At 55.7% G+C, this 26,546-nt stretch overlaps 1 protein-coding gene across 3 annotated transcripts in view; it reads left to right on the top strand.

Annotated features, from left to right (window-relative positions):
* The window catches only part of TANGO6 (transport and golgi organization 6 homolog), a 229,088-nt gene that overhangs the window by 32,355 nt on the left and 170,187 nt on the right, over nucleotides 1-26,546 (top strand). For all 3 annotated transcript variants that reach the window (XM_078881923.1, XM_078881921.1, XM_078881922.1), the window contains exons 10-13: nucleotides 2,454-2,572; nucleotides 8,690-8,878; nucleotides 9,559-9,691; nucleotides 17,365-17,571. In XM_078881923.1, the coding sequence (XP_078738049.1) occupies nucleotides 2,454-2,572; nucleotides 8,690-8,878; nucleotides 9,559-9,691; nucleotides 17,365-17,571 (648 nt within the window). The remainder of the gene's footprint in view (nucleotides 1-2,453; nucleotides 2,573-8,689; nucleotides 8,879-9,558; nucleotides 9,692-17,364; nucleotides 17,572-26,546) is intronic.

Below are 26,546 nucleotides of genomic sequence, written 5' to 3'. Positions count from 1 at the left end.
TCTGCAACCCCCTAACTCGTTCGTAGGTAGAGGAGTACCTGCACTGTCGTGGTAGTGAGAGGAATGGGAGAGCAGACCGCGGGGACAGCCGATCCCCTCGCCAGATCCCCACTTGTGACTTGTGTCTTACCGCGTGGGTCTTTCAACGCCACAATTTTCAGTCTCACATATTCCTTTTTGCTTGCGAATTGCTGCGACCCCTCCGTCGCGTGTCCGTCAGCTGCCCGCACTTGGCGTTGGCATCTGTTGCGTGGGTGTAACTATCATTTAGTGCAGATGTCCATATATCAGAACATTTCACGTATTTGGCTAGACCTGTGCTTAGAGTCTCCAGCGAGTCTGACATGCAATGTTGTAAATGTAGTTTTTTTAACAAAGACCTTGGTTTGCTTGGATGAATGGTTTTGATTTAAAATAAAGCTATATTTTTTTTTTATTTCCTTGTTAAGACCTTGGCTCGTGACAGCTTGCGCGATCGTTTCCACCACCCACCGAATCGAACGCACGCGCCGGTTTCGGGCGTTGGAGGAAAATAACGTCGCTCTGTTTTTTGGCCTGCCAGCTCTCGACGGACTCGCAGCCAAAATATTGATTCAATTTTCTCCGCTCTCGGATTCGTGCGGCGATCGGTAGGGTGGGGGGGGCGGCCGCCCCCTCCTGGAGAGGTCATCAGAGAACATCTTTACGGCCCCGGGGTGGTGACGCGGCGCTGTGCGAATCTGGCAGGCCGCCCCGGTTGATGATGCTGCTGCTGCGGTGGTGGTGGTGGTTGTGGTAGTGGTGCGGTTTACTCGCCGTACGAATGCTGCGGGTGGTCGTAAAAGATCCCGTGACACCGTTCGACACGAGTGCGGGCCGTTCTGTGTGCGCGTGCCGGCGTCGCGGTCCCAAGTCTGCCGCCTCGTGGCAAGAAGGGCCTGGGTTTGAGTCCCGATGCGGGCGCCGTTCTTTGGAGTTGTGCGTTGTTTCCCTCCCCTTGTTCGGGATGAGTTTGCTCCAGATTCTGTGGCTTCCTCCCATCATCGAGATAAAGACAAAGATCCCCCAGTATAGCCTTAACAGACTGTAGGAGCAAGTGCTGTTAGCGAGCACCTAGGAAGGCCGGCACGGCACACGAGGGGGTGGGTGGCCGGGACCAGGTACTGATTTGAGGGGAGGCCCAGGAGCGGTTCTGCTAATCGTCACCGGTGTTGGACATGAGCGGGAATCGAACTCGGATCGCCGCCGGATTCCTAGCGCAGCGCGATAACCGCTACACTGCCGTTCTCTACTAAATCGCCATCACTGAACACACACATACATACAATCTAATGGCTATGAGGCTGCTGCTGCTGCGGTGGTGGTGATGGTAGTGGTGATGCGGTTACTCGCCGTTCGAATGCTGAAAGATCCCGCAACGTCATTCGACACGAGCGCGGGCAGTTTTGTGCGTCGCGTGCCGGCGTCACGGTCCCAAGTCTGCAAACGCTCGCGCCGCCTCGTGGAAAGAAGGACCTGGGTTCGAGTCCTGATGCGGGCGCCTCTCTTTAGCATTGTGCGTTCCCCCTCCCCCCTGTTCTGCATGGGTGAGTTTGCTACAGATTTCTTGGCTTTCCTCGCGTCGCTAAACACACGCACACGCAATGTAACGGGTATTAGACTAACATCCCGATGCCGAAATATGACCTGCAAATTACTCTTAATTGCGATTACACACAGCAACAAGATCGCCCCCAACGGTATATGTTGGCTACACAGGGGATCTTTGTCTTTGTGTGTCCTAGTGTGTGTGTGTGTGTCACTTTGTGTGTCGATGTGTGTATCACTGTGTGTGTGCATGGGGAGGAGCGGCAGTGTAGCGGTTAGCGTGCAGCGACCCGAGTTCGATTCCCGCTCACGGCCAACACCAGTGACGATTACCTGAACCGGTCCTGGGCCTCCCCTAGGTCGACTCAGCCTGAAATGAGTACCTGCTGCAGTGTTTAAACATCGCCACTGGGGAGACGAATGCGGCCGGGCGTGGTGTTGGCCACCCACCCCCTCGTGTACCGTGCCGGCCTTCATAGGCGCTCGCGAATAGCACTTGCCACAACAGTCTGTTAAGGCTATATGGGGGATCTTTGTTTTGTGCATGGGGAGCCAGCCGTGCAGTGCGCTACAAACCCGGTGACCCGAATTCGATTTCCGCTCGCAGCCAAACATCAGTGGCCGATATCGAAATCAGTCCTGGGCCTCCCCGAAGTTGACTCGGCCTCAAATGAGCTCCCGGTGTGGTGCGTACAAAAACATCATCGTCGGGCAGACAAAGGTGGCCGGGGCGCGGGTGCCGGCCACCCACCCCGCCGCGCGCCGTGCCGGCCTCCACGGGCGCTGCCAGCCAATGGCGCACGTCCGCAGCGGTGTGTTGAGGCTTCGCGGGGGGGGGGGGGGGTCGGGGTGTGGGTGTCATCGTGCGCGTGCCTCCCTTGTGGCAGGTGGTCATGGCGTGCGGCTCCGAGCCTCCCCCGGTGGTGGTGCTGAGCGCCCTCGAGTCCGTGCTGCAGCCCCTCTTCTTCCTCTGCTGCTTCGCCAAGCACGGAGTCTCCCACCTGCGGTCAGCTGCAGCTGTTTGTTGTTGTTGTGACGACTGGTACGACTACCGCGGTTCAACCCCGGTTGGCCGGACTGATTCGGCGGGGAGGATGCCCCGGGTCCCGCGTGAAAAGTCTCCGGCCGGCTTAGGGGTCTGCAAACAAAAATATTTAAAAATTTCACCGAATCCACTGTGCGGCGAATACGAGGCGGTGGCGGTCCTGAATGAATATCGGTCACGGAGCAGTTCCATGAAGAGCCGCATTTGGCTACAGGGCAGCAAGGCTACCGGCCCCTGGGCTAGCTGCTAAAATTAATGAAAACGTTTATTTTTTTGCAGTGTACCCTGTAAGCCAAAGGGCACTTCATGTATGTACGGGATTCTGTGTTGTGTACAGTCTAAGAGTACGGGTGGGTTTGGTGCATTTTGCACCACATTACCCCATCACCCTCCCCTCCAACTCCCATCACCCTCCCCTCCAACTCCCATCACCCTCCCCTCCAACTCCCATCACCCTCCCCTCCATCCACCATCACCCTCCCCTCCATCCCCCATCACCCTCCCCTCCATCCCCCATCACCCTCCCCTCCAACTCCCATCACCCTCCCCTCCAACTCCGATCACCCTCCCCTCCATCCCCCATCACCCTCCCCTCCAACTCCCATCACCCTCCCCTCCATCCCCCATCACCCTCCCCTCCATCCCCCATCACCCTCCCCTCCATCCCCCATCACCCTCCCCTCCAACTCCCATCACCCTCCCCTCCATCCCCCATCACCCTCCCCTCCAACTCCCATCACCCTCCCCTCCATCCCCCATCACCCTCCCCTCCATCCCCCATCACCCTCCCCTCCAACTCCCATCACCCTCCCCTCCATCCCCCATCACCCTCCCCTCCAACTCCCATCACCCTCCCCTCCATCCCCCATCACCCTCCCCTCCAACTCCCATCACCCTCCCCTCCATCCCCCATCACCCTCCCCTCCATCCCGCATCACCCTCCCCTCCAACTCCCATCACCCTCCCCTCCATCCCCCATCACCCTCCCCTCCATCCCCCATCACCCTCCCCTCCAACTCCCATCACCCTCCCCTCCATCCCCCATCACCCTCCCCTCCATCCCGCATCACCCTCCCCTCCAACTCCCATCACCCTCCCCTCCATCCCCCATCACCCTCCCCTCCATCCCGCATCACCCTCCCCTCCAACTCCCATCACCCTCCCCTCCATCCCCCATCACCCTCCCCTCCATCCCGCATCACCCTCCCCTCCAACTCCCATCACCCTCCCCTCCATCCCCCATCACCCCTCACCTCCACCCCCCAGCACATCCATATCCACAGCCATCCCTCGCCAACCACGGGTTTTCCATATCGCGCTCTTGTGTGCCCACGCGCGGCGCTGCGTGCACCGTTATGCCGACCGCGGCGCTCGGCTCTCGCGCGACCGCGGTCCGCCACGGGGAGAGCGACTCAACGCCGGCGGTGAGGCGGCGTGGGAAGAATTATAATGCCGCAAGCTGCCATCGCGAACATTAAGGGGGTGGGGGGGGGGGGTCCCGTCGAAGCGGTCAACTCTGAATGCCCAGCTGCGGGGGAGGGACACATTTGAAAGGAGGCGGTCGGTGACTACCAAAGATATTCCCCACAGTCGATAGCATCTCTCCTCCCATCTCTATTGCCAGTTCTGAGGAGGGGGGACAGCCCCTCCTCATCCCTTTAACCAACCCCCCCCCCCTTTCACCTGACATCGCTATCGTCATCGTCATCGTCACTGTCATCGTTATCTGCACTTTACCATCAATATCAAAGGTAATTCAACGTTTGTTGGTTCACTGTTACCCCTAAAGGTATATTTGTTCGTACATGTTATCCAGGACCGTACATATTTCTCGTGTTTACTGAACGCGTAGGGTGCTGAGTTCGCCTTCGAAGAGAGTGTTAACCACGGCTCCGGAACCTAACCCCCCTTTCTCTCTCTCCAGCGTACGGCAAGTATGTGCAAATCACACATCCAAGTTTAAGTCTGTAAGCCATACGATAGCTTCGGGAGTAGTGCGACTAATACTGCCACCGGAGAGCCTCGATCTGCCATAAGCCTCTAGTCTTGCCAACCACGGTTGTGCCGACCAACGGGATTTTCAGGAACCTAACCCCCTGCGGGTTGGCAAGGGATCGCCGTACATGATCATCAGCAGCAGCAGCACTTCATCATCAAAATCATCAGCGGCGGCGGCGGCGGCGGCAGAAGCGTGGGGTGAAACGTTCCACTCGTGTCTCTGGGGGGGCCTCTAATCAACAACAAAACGTTAAATTGTGACACCCCCCTCCGGATCAAATCGGCCGTTTTCTTTTCAGCATCGTCTCTTTCCGACTCTTTAATTATTTTATTTTCTGGTTGCGCGTGCGCCTCGCAAGCTCGGGGAAGAGACCCGTCCCCCGCAGCGACAGCTGGTGGCGATTAATAGCGCCCGCGCGCTGCACCGCGTGCACCGTGCTTTGATAACCGCTGCTAATTTTCAGCGCCCTTTGAAGTGCTGTAACGGATGCGGTGAGCGCCCCTCTACTGCCCCCACACCCACCACCCCAAAGACAAAGATCCCCCCGTGTAGCCTTAACAGACTCTTGGGGCAAGTCCTGTTAGCAAGCAGCACCTACGACGGCCGGCACGGCGCACCGTGGGGGGGTAGGCGGCCAACACCACGCCCGGCCGCCTTTGTCTCCCCAGTGGTGACATTTACACACCGCGCCAGGGAAGGCCCAGGACCGGCTCCGATAATCGTCGCCGGTGTTGGCCGCAAACGGGAATAGAACCCTGCTCCCCGGGTTCGCAGCGCAGCGTGGCGCTGGCCGCCACCAATACCACAACCCCAGCGACCGTCCCCCGCCCTTCCCCGAGGCTCCCGCCGATCGTTTCCTGCTCTTGGTCATCGCGCCGCCATCTAGTGAGCGCCGACGCAGCCCCGCATTGTTAAAGGGATGATGACGCAAGCCGAGCGTTGGGGGGCGGGGTGGGCGCTCCCGATCCGCGGTTCGCGATGTTCGTCACGACGTCCGACGTTTCGCCCTGCGCGTGCTTGGGCGCGTTGACGAGGAACTGAACGTTCCAGGTGGTCGCAGAACACCGCGCTGCACGGCAAGCGGGGGTGGGGGGGGGATCGGCTCATGACGCAAGGGGAGCCTGCTCTCTGTGTGCGCGTGTGTAGAGTTTGTGTGTTCTCTCTTTCCCGCTGTTCTGCAAGGGTTTCCCCCAGGTTCTCCAGTTTCCTCCCACAGAAGTCGTCTTCTTCTTTCGTACGACTGATGATGCAGATGCAGAGCAATAATTTAAAATGTCACATTCTAAACTATTAATAAACTATTTTTGTTTTACCAGGTAGGCCCACTGAGCCCTTTATAGCTATTTTTCAGAAGCCACCTGATCACAAATGATATCCCAATGAGAAGCAACTTATCACATGGAAATATATTGCAGGCAAATACTCTGAACGTGTGTTGATTCTAAATGTGGAGGGCAAAACCGGAGGACCCGGAGAAAAATCCATGCGACCACGGGGAGAGAGACACGCCGACTCCAAATATACAGCAGCAGGCGTCAAGGTCGGGATTGATCCCACGACCTCCTGTATACCAGGTGAGGTAGTTAACATCTCCTAGCCATCATGATGATGACGAGAGAGAGAGACACGCAGACTCCAAATACACAGTAGGCATCAGGGTCGGGATAGAACCCACGACCTCCTGTATACCAGGCGAGGTAGTTAACATCTCGTAGCCACCGTGGTGATGATGAGAGAGACACGCAGACTCCAAATATACAGCAGGTGTCAGGGTCGGGATCGAACCCACGACATCCTGTATACCAGGCGAGGTAGTTAACATCTAGCCACCGTGGTGATGATGATGAGAGAGAGAGAGACACGCAGACTCCACGTATACAGCAGCAGGCGTCAGGGTTGATATAGAACCCACGACCTCCTGTACACCAGGCGAGGTAGTTAACATTTCCTAGCCACCGTGGTGATGATGAGAGAGACACGCAGACTCCACATACACAGCAGGCGTCAGGGTCGGGATCAAACCCACGACCTCCTGTATACCAGGCGAGGTAGTTAACATCAAGCCAGATAACCGCGTCCGGAGCCGCGGAGTGTATCCCTTTGATGTTTCCTTCGTGTTGGTGGATCGGGCACTGCGTCCTCATACGTTGTGCGGTCTGTTCTGGATGACCAAAATCGCATCAGGTGTCATCCGCATCTACTGCTGTGGTTTGTGCAGTGGACTCGATTTAGGCTAGACCGTGAGCTTCGTAGACGATGGAAGCCGGGGCATCTCCTGTGTTGCGTCTTTCACGGCGCACAGTGTAACTGGTGATCCATAATTTTTTTTAGGTTCGGCCACATGGTGGTAGTATTATGCCAAAAAATCCGCATCATTAACCAACAAACGGGGAGACTGCTTCACAGTTTTGGCGATCGCCTGATGAAGCCGGTTGTAATCGCCAGCGAGAGACGACTTTAACTCAAATCGTAAATGCGTCGTGGGTTTGCGCCCCAACGCATGGCCGGTGGCGCTGAAGTTGCCACTAATTGTCACCCACGAAAAACTTTATGATGAATTATATTGGTCTCAAGACTACGTGTTCTCCCGTTTACACGGGTAATATTATTATTGCTTGTACATGGCCCATGTATGGATCAGATTGTGATCGATGAAGCTGCTGCTGCTGCTCACCAGTGATGGCTCGAGACTTCTCGCGACTGAATTGTATCTATGTTGAACTTCTTTTGCACCGTACGCGGCCAACTTTGCTAATCGGAGGTGCGGGGGAAGGACAACAAACTAAACACGACAACAAGCAGTTCTCAAGAAGTTAAGTTTGTCAATCTCGATAATGAAGTGCATAGCTCCCGTGGCTTCCTAACATCGGGAAGCAAGAGCGTTCCAGACGGCCGCGGAAGCGCATCCGAAAGCGTCGCGCGACGATGCGGTGACCACCGTCTTTGTTCGACGGCCGAGCCAAAAGCCGCCGCCGTCGCCGCCGCTGCTGCTGCGAGGATGACGACCGGAGTTCGCGCGACGATGGTTTGCGCTCCTTGACGACATCGGCCGCGGTATTGCGGCTCGTTTGCGGCAAGCGCCTTTGCGCGTCACGAGTGCGACCTCGTCACGACGCTCTCCGTTCGGCAAACCGGAAGCCGATGCAGCTCTCGGCGAGCGCCGGACGGGCACGGTGCCGGACCTTGCAGCGCCCCGTCGCGGTGACAACGTGCCGCAGAGATTTTGTACAACGCGCGCTGCAGCATCGATGCGCGATGGCAAATTCGTTCCCAGATGGCTCCCCGAGGATGTCCGACGGGCCGCCAACTCGGGGGGCTGTGTGGGGGGCCCAAGCGGGGACTGAACGTGGATTTCTCGCCGTCTCAATTTCCGAGCTTCCGTCTGTTGGCGCGTTGGCTCAGCGCGTCTGCGCGCACCGCTGGGCGTAAGCGCCCTTGTCGGACGTGTGAGCGTCACGTTGGGTGGTGGGGGGCTCACGGCAAAAAAATCGGCGTTGAACCATTCCCGGCCCCCGCAGACCTTTTGCATAGGCTACGGAAACCCACGCCGAAATGTTTAGGTAGCCGGTATCGGCCAAACATCGCAATGTTGGAAAGTAGTAGTTCTTTGCTCTTAAGAAAATTCGCTGTTATGCATTTTCCGTGTTATATATATATATTTGTTTCTTCTTCAGATGCTTTGTTCTTGACGAATGTGTCATGTTTTTATCTTTTGCTGCGTGCACTCCACACCCATACTTCACCGTGCGTGTGTGCGTGCGTGTGTGCGTGTGTGTGTCGTGGGGAGCGCTACGAACCCGGCGACCCGAGTTCAGTTCCCGCTCACGGCGAACACCGGTGATGAGTTTCTGAACCAGTCCTGGGCCCCACCTAGGTCGACTCAGCCTCAAATGAGTACCTGGTATTGTGTGTAAACATCGCCACTGGGGAGACAAAGACGGTCGGGCGTGGTGCTGGCCACCCACCCCCTCGTGTGCCGTGCCGGCCTTCATCGGCGCTGCTACTCGTTAACAGCACTTGCCCCAGCAGTCTGTTAAGGCTCCACGGGGTGGGGAATCTTTGTCTTTGTTGTTGGCCAGGTCTCCGTGCCAGGAGACGCTGCTGTGGTTTGTGGAGCACGCCGAGCGGGAGCGGGCGGTGCGTGCCGTGGGCGGGCTGGCGGGGCTGCCCACTCGCCCGCCGATGCTGCCAACGACGCCGCCGACGATGCCGCGCTCGCTGCACTTTGCCCCCGGTGCCCACGGAGGAGCCGTCGCCCGGATCCGCATGTGAGCACACTCAATTAGTTGGCCGATAATGCCACAATTACATAGGGGACCGCAGAGCTTGGGAAATAGTTTGTGCCGGCTTCATGCGTGGTTGCTGCCTTCCCCGCTCGTGTGTGGTTCCTCCTCCTGGCACCTCCGAGTCGTCCCCTCTCTGTCTCTCTGTCTCTCCACGAGAGCGGTGCCGTGCAAGTTCACGTTACTGATTACGCTATGACGCGTTAAACGTGACCGCATCTCACGCGAGCATTGATGCGTTGGCGCTCATCGCCTCTTGAAGCCCTGCTGAGCCAGTGGCGTAAATTTCACATTCCTATGGCAGGGGTGAGTCTGCCCATTAGACAACAACTGTAGACTTGTTGAAAAAGTGGTACTTATTTTATCGATTCCAGATGGATGATGGGCAACCACCAACTGGAAGAATGATGGGCAACTCCCAACCAACCCACCCCCAACCAGAGTGAACCCCCCCCCCCCAAACCAGGAATTGAACTTTCGATTTGCGAGCCGTTCGCTCTACCCACTGAGCCACCAGGCCTGCATGCTCTGTGGGGCAATGTTTACGCACAGACTCCGGATAGGAGGATTCCTCGCCAATCGACCCGGGATGCGGATGACAAGGCCGTGGGATCAGCGTGGGGTGTGCCCGCAGATTGTCGCTGAGCGGCTGTGTGTGCCCACAGGGCGGACGACGAGGACGAGGCTGCGTGCGGCGCGCTGGAGGAGGAGGCGTGGCGGCTGACGTGCCTCACCGAGCTCCTCGCCGCTGCTCAGCTCTCCGGCTTTGCCGGCGACTTCTTCCTCTCCTGCCTGAAGGTTTGCGGATGAGATATATTTTGCCTGCGCCTGTTGGCGAGCGACTTCTCGCGATGGAACGATTTCTCCGCATGACTCATCGGATCATTTAGTCAGATGGCACAACGTGGCCTAACCCGAAAGTCGGTTTTGAGAATTGCGATGCACGATCCAGAAGTGGCGGTTTATTTATTTACACCGAGTTTTCTATTTATTTATTCGGACCGTGGCACCGGCACACAGCAGGCCTGCCCGTTCGAATGACAGTGTCAGGTTGTAACGTGCCGAGCGGTTCTACGCTCACCGATCTCGTCGAGTGAGAGCGAGCGAGCGACTCGAAGAGGCGAGGAGGAACCACAGACGTGCGGGAAGGCAGCGGCCAGATGACAACAACCGCCCAAGCTCTGCGGTCCTCTATATATGAGGGTGTCGTCGGCCAATGAATGAGTGGTTTGCACGCGGGAGGAAACCGGAGCACCCCGGAGGAAATAAATCGCATGCACCCGAAGGTGTGGGGGGGGGGGGGGGTGGAAACAACCTCATTCCCACACGGCCGGAGTCCACGTTGTCCGCTGTACCGCCATTCCCCTGGCGAGCGAGGGGTACGGGCGTTTCGCAACATCCACGCGCAATCCACTAACCCTCGCTGGATCGCGGCGCGTAAGCCACCAATGCTCGCCCGCCGGCGAGGCGGACGAAGCGTGGCTTGCTCGTCGTAGTCGTTGCGCCATTAACGGCACCCGGCCGTCGGGCGGGCGGGCGGCCGTGCTCGCTGCTCGCGATACCTGGGCCAGCCGCGAGCACGGAGGTCCCGCTCAAGGCTCCGCGGGCCCAGCGCTCGTGTTATTACCGTATCCACAGCAACTGCGGCCGTGCAGATGAACAGATGTGCGGCGAATAAACGGTCATCTGGGTTCCATTTGTGAATTCGGGTGAGCGGTGGGGGGGGGGGGGCACGGTGTAGGGGGGAGAGATGCACCGCGCTTAGAGCACGTGATTTGCTGCTGCTGCTGCTGCTGCCACGTGACAGTGGGGAGGCACGGATGGCAGCGCAGCGGTAATGCTCGTGCCTCAAAGAGACGAGGCTCTGGGTTCAACTCCCTACTCGGGTGCCTTTGTGCACGGAGTCTGCGTGTGTTTCCCCCCCTCTCTCTATCCTTCCCGTTCCGCGTGTCTTTGTCTTTCTACCGTGGTAATGTGGCGTTCGACCAGGAGACGTGCACAAGTACAAATTGTGCGCGACGATGCGTTGATATTCTCGTGCACTTCGTCAAGAGTTCAGAGGCCCGGGCCAAGTTGTCGTGAACCCGGTTCGAGTGAACGCCTCCATCGAGCGAGAATTCTCTTCTGTCTTCGTGAGTGGTTCCTCACCGACGTGATGAGACAAAGATGATGGTTCCCCCCCGTGTAGCCTTCCGCAGACCGTTGGGGCGAGTACCTATGGAGGCCGTTACGGGGCACTGTGGGGGTGGTGTGGACGGCACCACGTCTGGCCCCCTTTGTCTCTCCCCACTGCAGCGGTTTTGACATCACTTGCCACTAGTGTTGGTTGCCAAGACGATAGCGCAGGGCACTAACCACTACGCTGCCACTCCCCCACGTATATATACACAGGCAAAGATTCGCCCGTGTAGCCTTTGTCAGACGATTGGAACCAGCGCTGTAAGCAAACGCCTAGAAAGGCCAACACGGCACAAGACGGGGGGAGTGGCCAGAACCACACCCGGCCGCCTTTGTGACGATGGTGATCTACTGCACCGGTTACTCGTTTGAGGTTGAGTCGACCTAGTGGAGACCAAGGACCGGCTCAGATAATCGTCACCGGTTTTGGCCCTGAGCGGGAATCGAATTCGGGCGGCTGGGTTAGTAGCGCAGCGCGCCAAACAACTGCACAGACACACACCTACACACACACACCCACACACCCACACGCAACACGTGTCTGGCACTGTCACGGTCCCGATCGGCGAATCGTGTGTGACCGTCACGACCACCCCACCCGTTAATTCGCCGGCTTCATTTCGTAGGATTTCATTACGCGTGCGTTGTTTATACTTGCAATCGTGGAACTTGCCTTCCCCCCGCTGCCCCCCCTCCCCCCCCCGGCCGAATAAGAGAGCGATTGTTATTGGGGAACAACAACACGAATTAATTATAAAAGCGCCATGTCGTCTCGAGAGAGCGCGCGTTTATCCGAATTAAAATCTGGCGAGGAATTGAGGAGTACCTGGAAATGAGCGTGCGACGTGGTGGATAATCCCCCCCGTTGTTCTCCCTCGGAGCCACCGTGTTTACTGGCGTCGGTTTTGCCGCTCCTCTCGGGGCGTTACCCGAGGCTCCGCGATTAATAACAATCTTAATAATAACAACAGCGTTCTTTATTTACCAGGGCAAGTGTCAACCGAGTCCCAAGGCCCATTCAACGCTTTCCAGCTAAGCTTGAGAGCATTAGCACATTAGCTGTGTCCGCTGCGTGCGTGCTTGCGTGCGTGTGTGTCCGTAGCGCTGGGTCACGACTCAGTGGGGAGCGGTAACGCAGCAGTTATCGCGCTGTGCTACAGCAGCTATCGCACTGCGCCACGAACTCGGCGACCCAGGTTCGATTCCCGCTCACGGCCAACACCCAGTGAGGGTTATCTGAACTGGTCCTGGGCCTCCCCTAGGTCGACTCAGCATCAAATGATGAGTATCTTGGTGCGATGTGTGAACATCGCCACTTGGGAGACAAAGACGGCCGTGCGTGGTGCTGGCCACCCGCCCCGTTGTGTCCCGTTGCGGCCTTTCTAGGTGTTCGTTAACAGCACTTGGCTCAACAGTGTTACAGGCTACACGGGGGTATCTTTGTCTTTGTAGCACTGGGTCACGATAACTCTTGTGAAGATGATATCGATGACTCGCTCGTGCGAGGGTTTGCGTGCCTGTCCCAGGGACGTGGCCGACAGTAAATGTATTTGGGTGCCCGTCACTCCGGAACAGCGTTGGACGACCGTGCTTACTATTACCAGAGAGCATGTTTTGTTATTATGTTCACCACACGTACTGCGTGTGGTCAATGCAGCAACTTGAGTCCTTGCCAGAGGTTTCTATTTGGTGTTTGAACATCTTAATGCAATTCCTGTTTTGTCACCAGAAAAGGGGTAAAAAAAAACCCTATTCCTAATTTTATTTCACGCAACTGCGATCGTTTGACGGCTGTCATCCTTCAACTCGGAGTGAGGCTGAGGTCTCTGTGGGGTCAGCCACGGTGAGAACCCACGAGCAGACCGACGGCAACGGTTAACGTTGACGCCGCTCCGCCCCGATGCGGAGGCCCGTGGCAAACAAAAAACCGGAGTGAAGTCAAAAGGGATTTGATCCATTACTTTCATTGTTTTTATTTCTCCCCGAAAAGATGATGATCTTCTGCTCAAACGCACGTCGAGGAATGAATTTGCGTCCCATCATCGTCGCCTGATCGCAGTCTCCACAGAGGCAGTGGTGGAAAGTCCACATTCCTATGACAGCGAGGGGGTGGGAGGATGGGGGGGGGAGTCTATCCAATGAACAACCTCCGCTGTTAATCTCCCGGTACCCAATTTATCGACCCCCCGAAAAGGATGATGGCCTCGGCCAACTCACCCAACCAGGATTTGACCTTTCGATTGCGAAGCCCGCCCACTCTGCGCGCTGGGGACCACCTCCTGGCCTGCTTGCATTCTACCAACACTAAGACTTAAGACTGAAAAGAAAAAACATTATCAGCGAGTGAACACATCCCTGCTGTACGGCAGCCCCCCCTGCGTTTCGTAAAAACGGAGCAGCGCGGATGCAAGCAACGTCTGTTGCAAGCAACAACAACCGTCGTGGTTGCGTTTTAGGGTTCACTCAGAGGCAGCGGGGTGGGGGGGGGGGCGGCCTTGTCCAATCACGGCTTTCGCCGCTCGACGGCCAAATCCTCCCCTTGACACGGAGAGGCCACCGCGGGGCCTCGCGATTTACTCCCGGCGTCAAGTTTTTACCAAAGGCCGTGCCCTCCGAGGCCGGACCTTCCCGGCGGATTTCGAGCGTGGCCACGAGAGATGTTGCTGCTGCTGCTTGTAGTGATCGCCTGGATCCAAAAAAACAAAAAAACTTTACTGGCAGAACCTCACGATTGTGTAAATCACTTGTTACGGTTATGTGGCAAGCGGCTGGAAACACGGAATGCCTTCGGCGAATGCCCAGGGGGAAGTTTAGCGGGCGTCCAAAACGGGTGGTTTTAAACGTCCAGAATGCATCATTGTGCACATGTTGGTGCTCTACCTCGGCACAAAACAGATCAAGCCGGCTCATGTGCTGGTACACACTGTGCCTCCAATGCGCGACTCCCCTATTGAATATATATTTTGAGAATTGAGGGGGCGGGGGTCTCTGTGTGAAAGTGAAATGTAGTGTTTTTTTTAATATATAAAAACAAGGACGCATAGAAGGGTCGTGGGGTCGCGACGGGGCGGAGAGTGGTGGCGCCATTTTTGTCAGCGCGCCACGCACCGGACTGCCAAGTTGGATCCCCAGCCGCAAGGTTGACAACGTCGGTGGGGTGGCGATGTCCGTGGTGGTTCCTATGGGGGGGGGGAGGTATTTGATACGCTCCCAAACCCCGTTTGCCAAAACCCACAGCACGACTGACATGGCCAGCAATGTTACGCAAGTAACATTATCGGCCAGCAATGTTTCGCAAGTAACATTATCGGCCAGCAATGTTAGGCAAGTAACATTATCGATGTTATTTACATGAAAAAAAATATTATATGAAAGTGATTTATCTCCGCGGTGGCCTCGTGCTCCGTTCACGGTCAGAATGGAGCATCCTGTACCCCGCGTACCGTTCGCTAGTTATTGTCACGTAGTGATAACAGAACGTAAAGCCGTGACGACTTAATGGACCGACTTCGCCTGGGGTTGATGACTCGGGACTCGAAACTAAAACTAAACTCAACTAAAAAGTATTTTTATTTACCAGGTAAGGCCCACTGAGCTGCTATGTAGCTATCTTACAGAAGCGACATTGGCCACCACCAACGAAGTGGCTTGTCATCGTGCGGGAAATTCATAGCAGCGAAATCCTCTAACTGCGTGTTTCTAAATGTGGAGGGAAAAACCGGAGGACCCATAGAAAAATCCACGCCACCACAGGGAGAGAGACTCCAAATATACAGCAGCAGGCGTCGGGGTCGGGATCGAACCCACGACCTCTTGTAAGCCAGGCGAGGTAGTTAACATCTCCTAGCCACCGCGGCGTCCATTTCAACCTCCCGCACACCCCGCCTTCCAAAGGCAGGAGACCCCCATCGCCCACCCCACGCCCGTCACTTCCCGTCCAGCGGCACACGTGGGAGGTTAGATTAGTCGAGCGACGGACCCTGACAGTCGCCGACGCGATCGACATGCCCGGCGAATCGATAGCCCAGCTCGGTGTGAATCAAACGGACGGCTGCGTCGATCCTCCCCCCCCCCCCACACCCTAGGATCCGGAATCCCGTGATTTGAAACGGCGTGACTCTGCATTAACGCTTTTTTCCGCAACCCTCTCATGCCAGAAAAAACACAACGCAAAATATATGAAATCTAATAACAGTGAGAAGAGAGAAAAATAACTATTCCTTGGATTTATTTATTCACTCTCCCCCTACGGGGCCCTGTGTGATTCATTATTTACTTGCATTATAAGTTGATGAAATAGAGGTCAGTAAAAAATACATTTTTTTGAGTAACAACAATGGCAATAAAAAAAACCCAACACCGATGTTGAGACTCCCACGCTTTGGCGGGCGCCGCCGAGTGGAAGGGTTTCCCCCGAGAGAGGGGAGAGAGGAGCCGGCGACCCGGCGAGCCGGCGAGCCGGCGAGCCGGCGAGCTTGGCTGGCCGCGGGAGAGGTGGCCGGCCGGTGTCTCGGCCGGCCGGTCACTGTGGGAATACGCGCCGTCACCAACTTCCCGGAAAGCGGTCTTCATGCCGTCGGCAAAGCAACTCCCAATTCGCGAAGGTGCTCGCCCCAGCTGCCCCCCCCCCACACCAGACTTTGAAACGAAAAAAAACAACTAAAATTGCTAAAATATAATTACAGAAAAACATTAGAACCCTGCACGTTTTTTTCGAACGAATATTGTCTGGCAGATGGGCCTAGGTTTTTCCCTCCGCATTTAAAATCAACATGACGCGTTTCAAGAGCGTTTGGCTGTTATAGATTTCCACGCGATAAGCCACTTCGTTGAGCTTTCGTTTGTGATGGCCATGTCGCTTTTGAGAAAGAGCTATGCAGCTCAGTGGGCCTTACCCGGTGAAATAAAAAGTTAGTAAACAGTTAAACCGGTTTGAGGCTCCGCTCCCAACCCACTTCCACCCACCGCCTCGCTGACCGGCGTGGTGAAGTATGGCCAAACAACTCCCGTGACCGACAGGGTCTTCGTCCGGCAGACGATTGGCGAAGGGCTGTACGTGTTTATGTACAGCGACGAGCAACATGAAGATGCCTCTCGGAGTAATTACACCGAGCAGGTTGGCTGAACTGGCTTGTTGACAGTTTTCTGTATCCGCACATATAAATAGTATATTGTTTTTAATTTATTTGTCATCTATCAGTCTATGGGCTTTCCAAGCTAAAAATCCAGCGTCATTTGGTTTGCCAAGACATAGTCGGGACCAGCTTTGTCATATTTACGCCTCATCAGCAGAAGCAGTGAGGCTTTCTTGAACAAGGATTGCTGGATTGCACCGATGTTATTGGTGGGAGCACCCCCAATTTGGAGCTTGTACCCCATGGCGTTTGGGGGGGGCGATCCACCATGCATAACAGGTGTTATAGGCTGCCACGGGGCTACCTTGTGGAAAGCACAGCAAAGTCTGTTTGCTGTACTGTACTTCCATGCTTCCCTGCACCTTCAACCAACCCGGCCCTGGGCAGCGTGGAGAAGTATGGTCCGGTAACGCCGGTGACCCGCACGGCGTGGCGGAAGGCCCTCCTCCAGCAGCGGATGACAACCTGATCTAATTTTATATTTATTCGCGCAGATCGCCCTCACTCGAGGCGCTTGGCATGGCTTTAAGGCAAACGGTGGCAATAATGGAACGATTTCGGTGGCACGGAGCGTGATACACGGGTTGTCGAATGAGTGACCGCGGTAGAGGGGTTACTTGGGGATTTCCGAAAGGGGAAGGGGGGAGGGGAGATGGCCAAGATAGAGGGGGGCACGCAGGGATCACGCAAGGGTTGGGGAGGGACGGGGAGGAGCGCGGAGGGGCGAGGTGAGGGAAGAGAAAGAGAATGGGCAGCAGAGAGAGAGGAGGTGGTGAGGCTTCAATAAGGGAGGACTCAGCCTGTACCAGGAAATCAACCGTGGACTGGCGGAGGGGTTTAGCGCTGCGCTACGAATCCGGCTACCCGGGTTCGATTCCCACTCGCGGCCAAACATCGGTGACGGATATCTAAATCAGTCCTGGGCCTCCCCGATGTCAACTCAGCCTCAAATGAGTACCTGTTACGGTGTGTAGTAAACATCGCCACTGGGGAGACAAAGGCTGTCGGGCGTGGTGCTGGCCACCCACCCCCCCCCTTCCCCCCGGGTGTGCCGTGCCGGCCTTCAATAGTTGCTACACGCAAACAGCACTTGCCCCAAGAGTCTGTTACGGGCTCCACGGGGGATCTTTGTCTTTTGTCTGCGTCTCTCTCACGCAGGACCTCACGGCGCTGATGGTGCATGAGCCCAGAGCGAGGGACGGGGGCAGCACCGAGGGCCTGGAGGCCCCGGGAGCCCCCGAGGTGGGGAGTGCCGGGGATGCGAGCGACGTGGAGGAGAGCGACTACCAGAGGCTCCAGCTGATGCAGCTCATCCCGTACCTGTGCGAGAAGCTGGGCCACGGAATCCTGCAGAGAACCACTCAGGTGAGCTGGCTACGCGTGTGTCCGTGCGTGCGTGTGTCCGTGCGTGCGTGTGTCCGTACGTGTGCATGTGTCCGTGCGTGTGTGTGTCCGTGAGCGTGTCCGTGCGTGTGTGTGTGTCCATGCATGTGTGTGTCTGTGCGTGTGTGTCCGTGAGCATGTCCAGCGGGCACAGCTGGTGCGTCTGCCAGTCTTCTCCGTTAGCCCATGGCACCTGGGTCTGTCACGTGAGCTCCTGCCAGCAGCGAGCCTGCGACACTTCACGTGACCTCAGGACACACCTAGCCTGGCACGAGCACTTTTGAAATGTTTTGCCATTTATTGGTGAATGGAAACTGTTGTTGCTGTTGCGTGCGAGTCCCTGTCAGCCAGGTGTTGGTGCTTGCAACACAACCCCTTCGTGCGCCGTGCCGGCCTTCATAGGCGCTCGCTAACAGCACTTGACCCACCAGTATGTTAAGGCTATACGGGGGATCTTTGTTTTGTGCATGGGGAGCCAGCCGCGCAGTGCGCTACAAACCCGGTGACCAGAATTCGATTCCCGCTCACAGCCAAACATCAGTGACTGATATCTAAATCGGTCCTGGGCCTTTGTCCATTTTCCGGTCCGTGTGTGTGCGCATGCCCGCCAATTCATCTTGCAACATTACACAAATTAAGCCTCCAATGCGAACCAAATCCGCCTGTCTTCCAGCAGGGTCACGATAATCTGGCCTGCCCGAGCACCTTGGCAGCTTTCGACGTACGGATCACAAAAAACACACGGGGGCCAACTGATAAATAAAACGGAGCAAAAATCCGAATAGTGCACAAAGAAGCGTGGAGAGAGGCACACACTTGGAGGAATGAACCTTTGTATGGGTAAAGAGGAACACGCGGCTCGGAAAACATTCGCAAGTCGGAGACGTCGCGCTGAATGTTAAGAAAAGTTCACCGCGCTTGGCCCCTTGATCTATTGCCAATTTGAAAGGCGCTTAATGAAAGCGAGTTTGTAGTTATTGTTGTTGTTACTGCTGCTCGTCACGCTCAAACGACAGTCGGCGGTCGAAACAAATGACGGAGCACAGAGCGAAAATGGGGGGGGGCAATGGGGCAGAGAGAGCGACGGACGGCCCCCCGCCCACCCCCCCGGCCTCCCCCCCTCCCACCACCACGAGGTCGGCTCACGTGCAAAAAAACCCGCACGGGGCCTCGAGGTTCCCGTTGGCTATAATCCGCGGCCTTGCGGACGAATCGGTGGCGACGGCCCGACCGTGGTCGGGCTCTCCGGCGGTCGCGTGGGGGGAAGGGCGGCGGGCACCGCACGCGGGCAACCGCCGCGACGGGCACGTACGCGCACGTGCGCACGGCCGCTCTTTGGCACGTGCGAGTGTGCATTGTGCGAGAAATGAAAGGGACGCGAGGAGCGAACGCGCAGCGGGGCCCAGCTGTTCGGCATCACGTCGGGCCCGGGAAAACAAATGTCCACTGTTTGTTGGGAGCATTTAAAAACTCTCCTGGGGATCCCCCCGCCCCGCCCCCCCCCACCCCACCGCTCGCAAATCACGCGTTTACTCATTACGAACGACGTCTTTTGGCCCCGGAGTAAAATATCACTCACGAGAGCCCCCGTCGCAGCGCTTATGGTTACACAGCGCTATTGTGTTACGGCACCGCGAGTCGGCTCCGGCGGCGCTTGCGTTGCTCTCTGCTCGCGTTCGTGACGTGGGTCTCCCCCCCCCCACATCAATCGCCCCCCCACCACGACTCCGCGCTCGAGAGGGATTCCTCTGCTCTCTCTCTCCGCTCGTGCGATTACATCATCCTCTCCTCCTGCTGAGGCCGCTCCGGGTTTATTTACGCTTGATTAGCGCCAAGCGGCGCGTACGTTGGACACCGCCGGCGGGCTGTGAATGGCGCGCATTGTTGCCGGCCGGCCGGCGCGTGCGAGAGAGAGATGGAGAGAGGGAGGGAGATGGAGAGAGGGAGACAGAGAAGGAGAGAGAGCGACTTTTTGACTTTTAAACAACTTTTATTTCCGCCAGTAGCAACAGCACTGTAGGCGATTCCGATACGAAATCCACAAAGTCACTAGCAACAAATAGCACAAACACTTTAAAACCACGTGCTGTGGCGCTAAATGCGCCACGCACAACACAAAACAGTCACGTGGTGGTGGTCATCAAGCACGCCACGCTGACGAGCGAGCACTTTAGAAGGTGAAGATGAGGGTGCCGTTCACGCTGGTACAAAGAGGGTCCTTCAGAGAGAGGGAGAGAGATTGAGAGAGACATTGAGAGCGGGAGAGAGATAGAGAGTGGGAGAGAGAGGGAGAGAGAGATGGAAAGGAAAATTGAGGCGAGAGAGAGAGAGAAGCAGACTTTTTGACTTTTAAACCACTTTTATTGCTGCCAGCAGCAGCAGCACTGGAGCCGATTTCACAAAGTCACCGGCAACAAAATAACCAAACACAAAAAAAGCCACGTGCTGCGGCACGTGGCGGCGGTGGTGGTGGTGCCGGCGACGTCCGACATATTTCTCCACCGCCTTTTTACGGGGACACGACCGCCCTGTGACGTCTGCGCGCGTGGCGCAGGAAGAGAGCCCTCGTCGTCCGTTCGCTCCGGAGAGTTTCGCGAAGTTTCTCGAGGAGCTCTCACGTAACAGTCGAACTGAGCGCAGCTGGAATTAAACCGAATTCAGCTAATAGCCCAATTGTACATGACGGCTCATCCCTTCATAAAAATATTTTTTTTACAATTTATGGCAAATAAAACAGTTGCGTTAAGATGTTAAAACACCAAACTGCAAGCTTTTGCAAGGAATCATGTCTGCATTGACCACATATACTTGTGTTGAAAATGCAAACACAATAAACACATGCTCTGGTAGCATGTGATGCATTGTCTTTGAGACAGCAAGAAAGAGACGGACTGAGACCCGGATTTGAACCGAGGTCCTCTGCGGTTGCGGGTCACAGTGCCTCTTGAGCCACCTCCCTGCCACCCCGGGGAGTCGACAGCACGGAGGGCTGGGGTGAAGGGAGCCGCAGGGGGCAGCAGAGGAGAGAGAGCGACCTCCCATTTAACGAAGGTTCACGGCGGACTTCTGCAGAGAGCCTTGGTGGCCGGAGAAGAGATTGGCGTGGAGGGGAGTGGAGTGAGATGAGAGGGGAGAGGGAGGAGAGTGCGTGGAGGGGAGTGGAGTGAGATGAGAGGGGAGAGGTAGGAGAGTGCGTGGAGTGGAGTGAGATGAGAGGGGAGAGGTAGGAGAGTGCGTGGAGTGGAGTGAGATGAGAGGGGAGAGGTAGGAGAGTGCGTGGAGGGGAGCTGAGTGAGAAGAGAATGGAAATGAACAAAAGCTGTGCCGCTGTTCGTGCCCTCGTAAAAGTCGGACCTCTTCGCCTCCGGAGTTCAGGAGGTTCTCTACGCTGACTCCATCAATCCGGAGACGGATGTCGGCTGCTGACGGACGCGGCGCACGCGGCCGCCTTCGCGCGTCCACCCCTCGTCCACCCCTCGTCCACCCCTCGTCCACCCCTCGTCCACCCCTCGTCCACCCCTCGTCCACCCCTCGTCCACCCCTCGTCCACCCCTCGTCCACCCCTCGCCCACCCCTCATCCCGGTCTCGGCGTCTTTGAGATTTAACGAGACCAAAACGCCGTGAAGTCATTTCGCTCGGGGGGGGGGGGGTGTGGGTGTGGGAGACACTTCCGCCGTGCAACGGTCAGCAAGCGATCCAAGAGGTCGCGGGTTCGACTCTGTCCACCGGCGTCGGAGTTGGTACGACCGTACACGTTTCTTAAATACCCCTCACCCCCCCCGTCACCATGCACTCACAACCAGAAGCTCACGTTTGCATACCTCTCTCTTCCAAGTAAAGGCCGATGAGCCGAGAAACTCTCGTTCAAGGGCAGCTCCCTTCGCCAAGCCGCATTGATCAGGTCAGGCAAACAAATACCGCCCCACCGCTCCCGGCACCTTCACCGGTGTGCGACAGGGCACGCCGGTCCCGCGCGTTGCTCCCCACGCCGCTCTCACACCTTGGGTGCTCCCGGCTGGATGTTCCACACCGGGATCTCGCGTCCGAAGATTTCTTCTCTCTCTTTCTTTATCCCTTTCGTCTCCTTTCCTTATTTTTTTAAACTCTTTTTCTCTTTTTTCATATTTTTTCTATTCCTTTTCTTTTTTTTATCTTTTTCTTCTCCTTTTTCTCTTTTCTTTCTCTTTTCTATTTATTTTTCTCTCTTCTCTTTTTCTCTCTTTTTTCTCTTTTCTTTCTATTTTTCTCTCTTTTTCTGTTCTTTTTCCTGTTTTTATTTCACTATTTTTTTTCTCTCTCTTTTGTTTATCTTTATTTTTTTTATAATTTTAAACTATTTTTTCTATTTTTTTCCCTCTTTTCTTTTTGTTCTCTCTTTTTCTCGATCTTTTTATATCTTTATTTATTTTTTCATTTTATTTTTTCTCTCTTTTTCTTTCTCTTTTTTTTCCCCAAACAAGAAAATTGGCTGAGCAAGGTCCGGCCCAAACCCACTGACCCCCCCCCCCCCACACACACACACCACTCTAAAACGTGAACGCTTTAACGGGTAAGCATCAGCACGTTGGCGTTCTACTGATTGAGATGAAGCTAAGATGAGAACGGAACCACGCAGAGGAACCAATCTTGAATCTGAATCTTGTATTTGGACTGCAAGAGGAATCCGATGAGTTATGAAGCTCTTTTATCAACAGATGTCCAGGAGGGGCACGGGGTTAAAAACGTTACAATGCCAAGCAGTTACACAAACACGATTGTAGTGCAAAGTACAAGAAAGGTAAACAAACCACACACAAACACAAATACAACAACTAAACCATCCCCATCCTACCAGGCAAAGCCCACTGAGGCATCAACTCATTGTTCACAAGTGACCTGGTCACAAATGACAGCTCAGCAAAGTGGCACCGTCATTTGTACATTTTGATCGCACCCAAAATAATATAAACGAGTCTAAATGAGCGATGTTGATTCTAAATGTGGAGGGAAAAATCGGAGGACCCGGAGAAAAAAATCCACGGGACCACGGGGAGAGAGAGAGAGACACGCAGACTGCAAACATGGCCCAGCACTGAAAGACGACGCTGCATATTACTCGTTTGGGATCGCACTCACGCAGGAGCAGCAGCAGCATGTTCCTCGGTGTACACCGCAAGTGAAGAGTGGGTTGGGGGTGGGTGGGTGGGGGGCGCACCCTCACGATGCCATGAGCCGTTCTCACGAGGTTCCTGCCAGGTTTGGTTGTCGCAGGAGGGCGCGGCGATTGCTGCTGCTGCTGCTACCGCTGTGGGTACGATCTCAGTAGGGTCACTTGTAGGGAATGTTTGAACATTGGGCCAATACCGGGTTACGTTGTATGTTGTTGTGGGTTTTTTTGTTTTCGAAGCTGTGGGAGGGAAACCGGACAACTCGGAGGGAAACCCGTGGAGAACAGGGGGTGGAGAACATAGCCGGGAGTCGAACCCAGGCCCCTTCGCGCCGTGAGGCACGGGGGGGTCACCACTGCGCCCGCGATCCTGCCGTGTTGTTTTATTTCACGAGGCTGCCGCTAACGTGCGCGTGTGCGCGCGCTCTTTTTTTCTTCGCTCGCAAGACAGCGGAGTATACTTTGGAAAGTTAACACGGAGTTCGAGCTACATGGCGCGCGTACGATTAATTATTTTTGCAAGCCCGAAAATGATGACCCTCAACTGTAGAAGCAGCCGATGTATTTACGTCACGGCGAGACCGCTGAGTTGGGCTGTGGCAGGCGGGGGGTAGCGGTAGCGTGCGTTGGGTCCGCAAACAATCCATCGCTCTGGCTGCCGGATTCTAAGCTCTTTTTTTTCCTCCGAAGTGCCAAGGAATTTTCCCAGCGACTTTGTAACAGCGGCGGGCGAAGAGCGACCGCAGCCACTTTGCCGTGTGCGCACCAACGACGACGACGGAATCATCTTCGGGGCCTTTCCTCGAGAAATGCCTCGTGGTCCCCTCGTCCTCAGGTCACCACTGTCATCGGATTTCCCTTGTAGTTTGAATATTGTATTCAGACTACAGGGGGAATCCGATGAGCTAGAGAGCTCTTTTTCACAGATGTCGGGTCACGCGGTTAGAACGTTACAACAACAGGGAGTTACACACACACTATGGAAGTGCAAAGTCCTTGAAAACAAACCCATGCACATACAACAACAAAAAACTAAACCATCCCTAGCGTACCAGGCAAAGCCCACTGAGGAATCTTATTTTTTCAGAAGCGACCTGGCCACCAACGATAGCTCAACAAAGTGGCCCCATAATTTGCGCATTTATCGCAGCAAAATAATCTCAAAAAACAAAGACATCGGGACCACGGTGCATTTCTTCAGGAAGCACCGATGGATTTCTGCGCAGGGCGCTTTTTACACGATGTTGCCCTCCTGCGCTGTGTGAAGGCTCCTCGGGGTCTCGCGTCCCACATTTTTGCCCTGTCGCGATGGGCGCTTCTCATCATTGACGGACTTCGTTAACGGTTTCACACTTAACAGTATTAAACCGTTCACGAAGGTGACCCCGCCTCCCCCCCTTCGTGGCGGGTCACCGCCGAGGAGGAGGTCCGCTGAGCAGCGGAAGGGGAGCAGCGCTACTGAGTCTCCCACTTAACGAGCCGCTCGTTCCACTCTTCCACTCGTTTCCCAGCTCGCTAATCCCGCCCCCCCCCCCCCCCCACGAATCCAGGTGGACTTGGCTGATTGTCGTTGTTGTCTTACTCAGGCGGGCATTAGTCCTGTGTGGAAACGTGCTCATTCCTTTCAAGCTTCCGTTTGGTTAAGGTAAAATTAAGCAAGCAGTTTAACGCGTAGCCTTTTCGCGACCAATATTATCCATAATAGAGGTGTTTTGGGTTAGATCGCGTATAAGTATATAAATGCGTCGTTTAACCCGTCAATGCCCGACACAGCCAATTAGATAGGTTTGTCGCGTAAACGAAACGTGCCAGTTTGTTACGAGTACAGCACACCGCTTGTGTGTTGGAGAGTAAACCCATTTTTACAATTAGAGAGTAAACCCACAATATTTACAATTGTAAATTAGAGAGTAAACCCACGGCACAGCCAATTAGTAAGTTCAGCACGCCGGTGTGTCGGAGAGTAAGCCCACTCGCGGAACACACAAGCGGTGTGTTGAACTAGTCACGAATAGTAAATTATAGAGTAAACCACGTAGGTAAATCACGTAGGTATAAAATAAATTAAATCGCGCCGTTTCGATCGCAACACAAGCAATCATCATCAGGTGGGAAAACCACAGCAAGAAGAGAGAGAGTCAATCATCATCAGGTGGGAAAACCACAGCAAGAAGAGAGAGAGTCAATCATCATCAGGTGGGAAAACCACAGCAAGAAGAGAGAGAGTCAATCATCATCAGGTGGGAAAACCACAGCAAGAAGAGAGAGAGTCAATCATCATCAGGTGGGAAAACCACAGCAAGAAGAGAGAGAGTCAATCATCATCAGGTGGGAAAACCACAGCAAGAAGAGAGAGAGTCAATCATCATCAGGTGGGAAAACCACAGCAAGAAGAGAGAGAGTAAAGCCACGAAGCAAACGAGGACATCGAAGAACAAGACGAAGAAGAAGACGACGAAGTTTCAACGGAAGAAAGAATCGGATCGGCGAGCGCGCCGCTGACCGCTGTCACAACCGCGGCAACGTCTGTGCGGAGAGAGAGGGAGACGGAATACAGAGAGCCTCTGGCGGAGTGGTGCCGGGGGACGAGCTTCTACTTTAAACACGTCCAGTCACGTTTGAATGGCAGACATTTGTCAAGGCTGTTTGCATACAAAGCAGGAGGGGGGGGGACCCTGGCGATCGGAGGGGTGGCGTGGGGGGGGGACCACACCGCGCTGTGTAAACAGGAAACTCTGAATCACAAGCGGACACGCGTCAAAAGGCATCTGCTTAATTTTTGCTCGACGAAAATATTACTTGGAATACCCCCCGACCCCCCACCAACCCCCCATCATCCCCCCACCACCCCCCCACCAACCCCCCACCATCCCCCCACCACCCCCCCACCAACCCCCCACCATCCCCCCACCACCCCCGCACCACCCCCCCAAAACCCCCCCACCACTCCAACACCCCCCACCATGCCCCCACCACCCCCCACCACTCCTCCACCACCCCAACACCCCGCCACCACCCCCCAACACCCCCAACACCCCCCACCCCACCCCTCAACACCCCCCCCACCACCCCCAAACACCCCGTGCGGTAACGGTTTTCTCCGACACGGCGGCGAGCGATTGCGCCGATGCGGCGTTTCACCGTCGCGCGAAAGGCGCCAGCCGCGTTGGCCGAGGCGGCGGCGGCGGCGGCGGCGGCGGATCGACGTCGCGAGAAGCGCGGTGGGATTTTCGAATTTCCAAGCTCGCGGCCAAAGCAGCTCCCGGTGAAGGCGAACGCCAAACTCGCGCCGTCGCCATTTTCCAAATCTTCCCCCCCTCTCCTCCCTCCCTGGCGCTGCCCCTGATTAGGAGGTGGAGAGGGGGGTTGCCACCAGGGCGGTCCATTAGGTTCGATCGTTCCGACTTGAAGGGCGCGCTCTCTCTCTCTTGCGCGCGACGCAGGGGTGTAACGGCGGCTGTTAAAGATAAAGGCGCGGCCCCCGCGATTTCCCGGCTCGAGCCACCGCTGGCGGAAGGGTCTCTGCGAGAGCGACCTCTGGAGAGCCCGCAACCCCTCTCTTTCTCTCTCGCTCGCTCGGGACAGATTGGAGCGCGCCAGGCTTTGCCCCGACCACCAGACTCGACCTGCCAAATCGGCCGACTGTGGTGGACCCAGGGCCGGATCAAGGGGCTGCAGCCCAGCGACCTCTGCCAGCTGGAGGGGCCTGCAGAGATGAAGTGAAAAGTTGTTTCAGTTGTGAACGCTGAATTTTATTCGTTGTTATCCTCGTAAAAATTTAATTTAATTTTTCTTTCGCTTTGTTTTCCT

This window comes from Lampetra fluviatilis, chromosome 63 (assembly GCF_964198595.1).
Source record: "Lampetra fluviatilis chromosome 63, kcLamFluv1.1, whole genome shotgun sequence".
NCBI lineage: Eukaryota > Metazoa > Chordata > Hyperoartia > Petromyzontiformes > Petromyzontidae > Lampetra > Lampetra fluviatilis.
The sequence above is the reverse complement of the archived record's forward strand: the minus strand, read 5'-3'. Positions and strand labels throughout refer to the sequence as shown.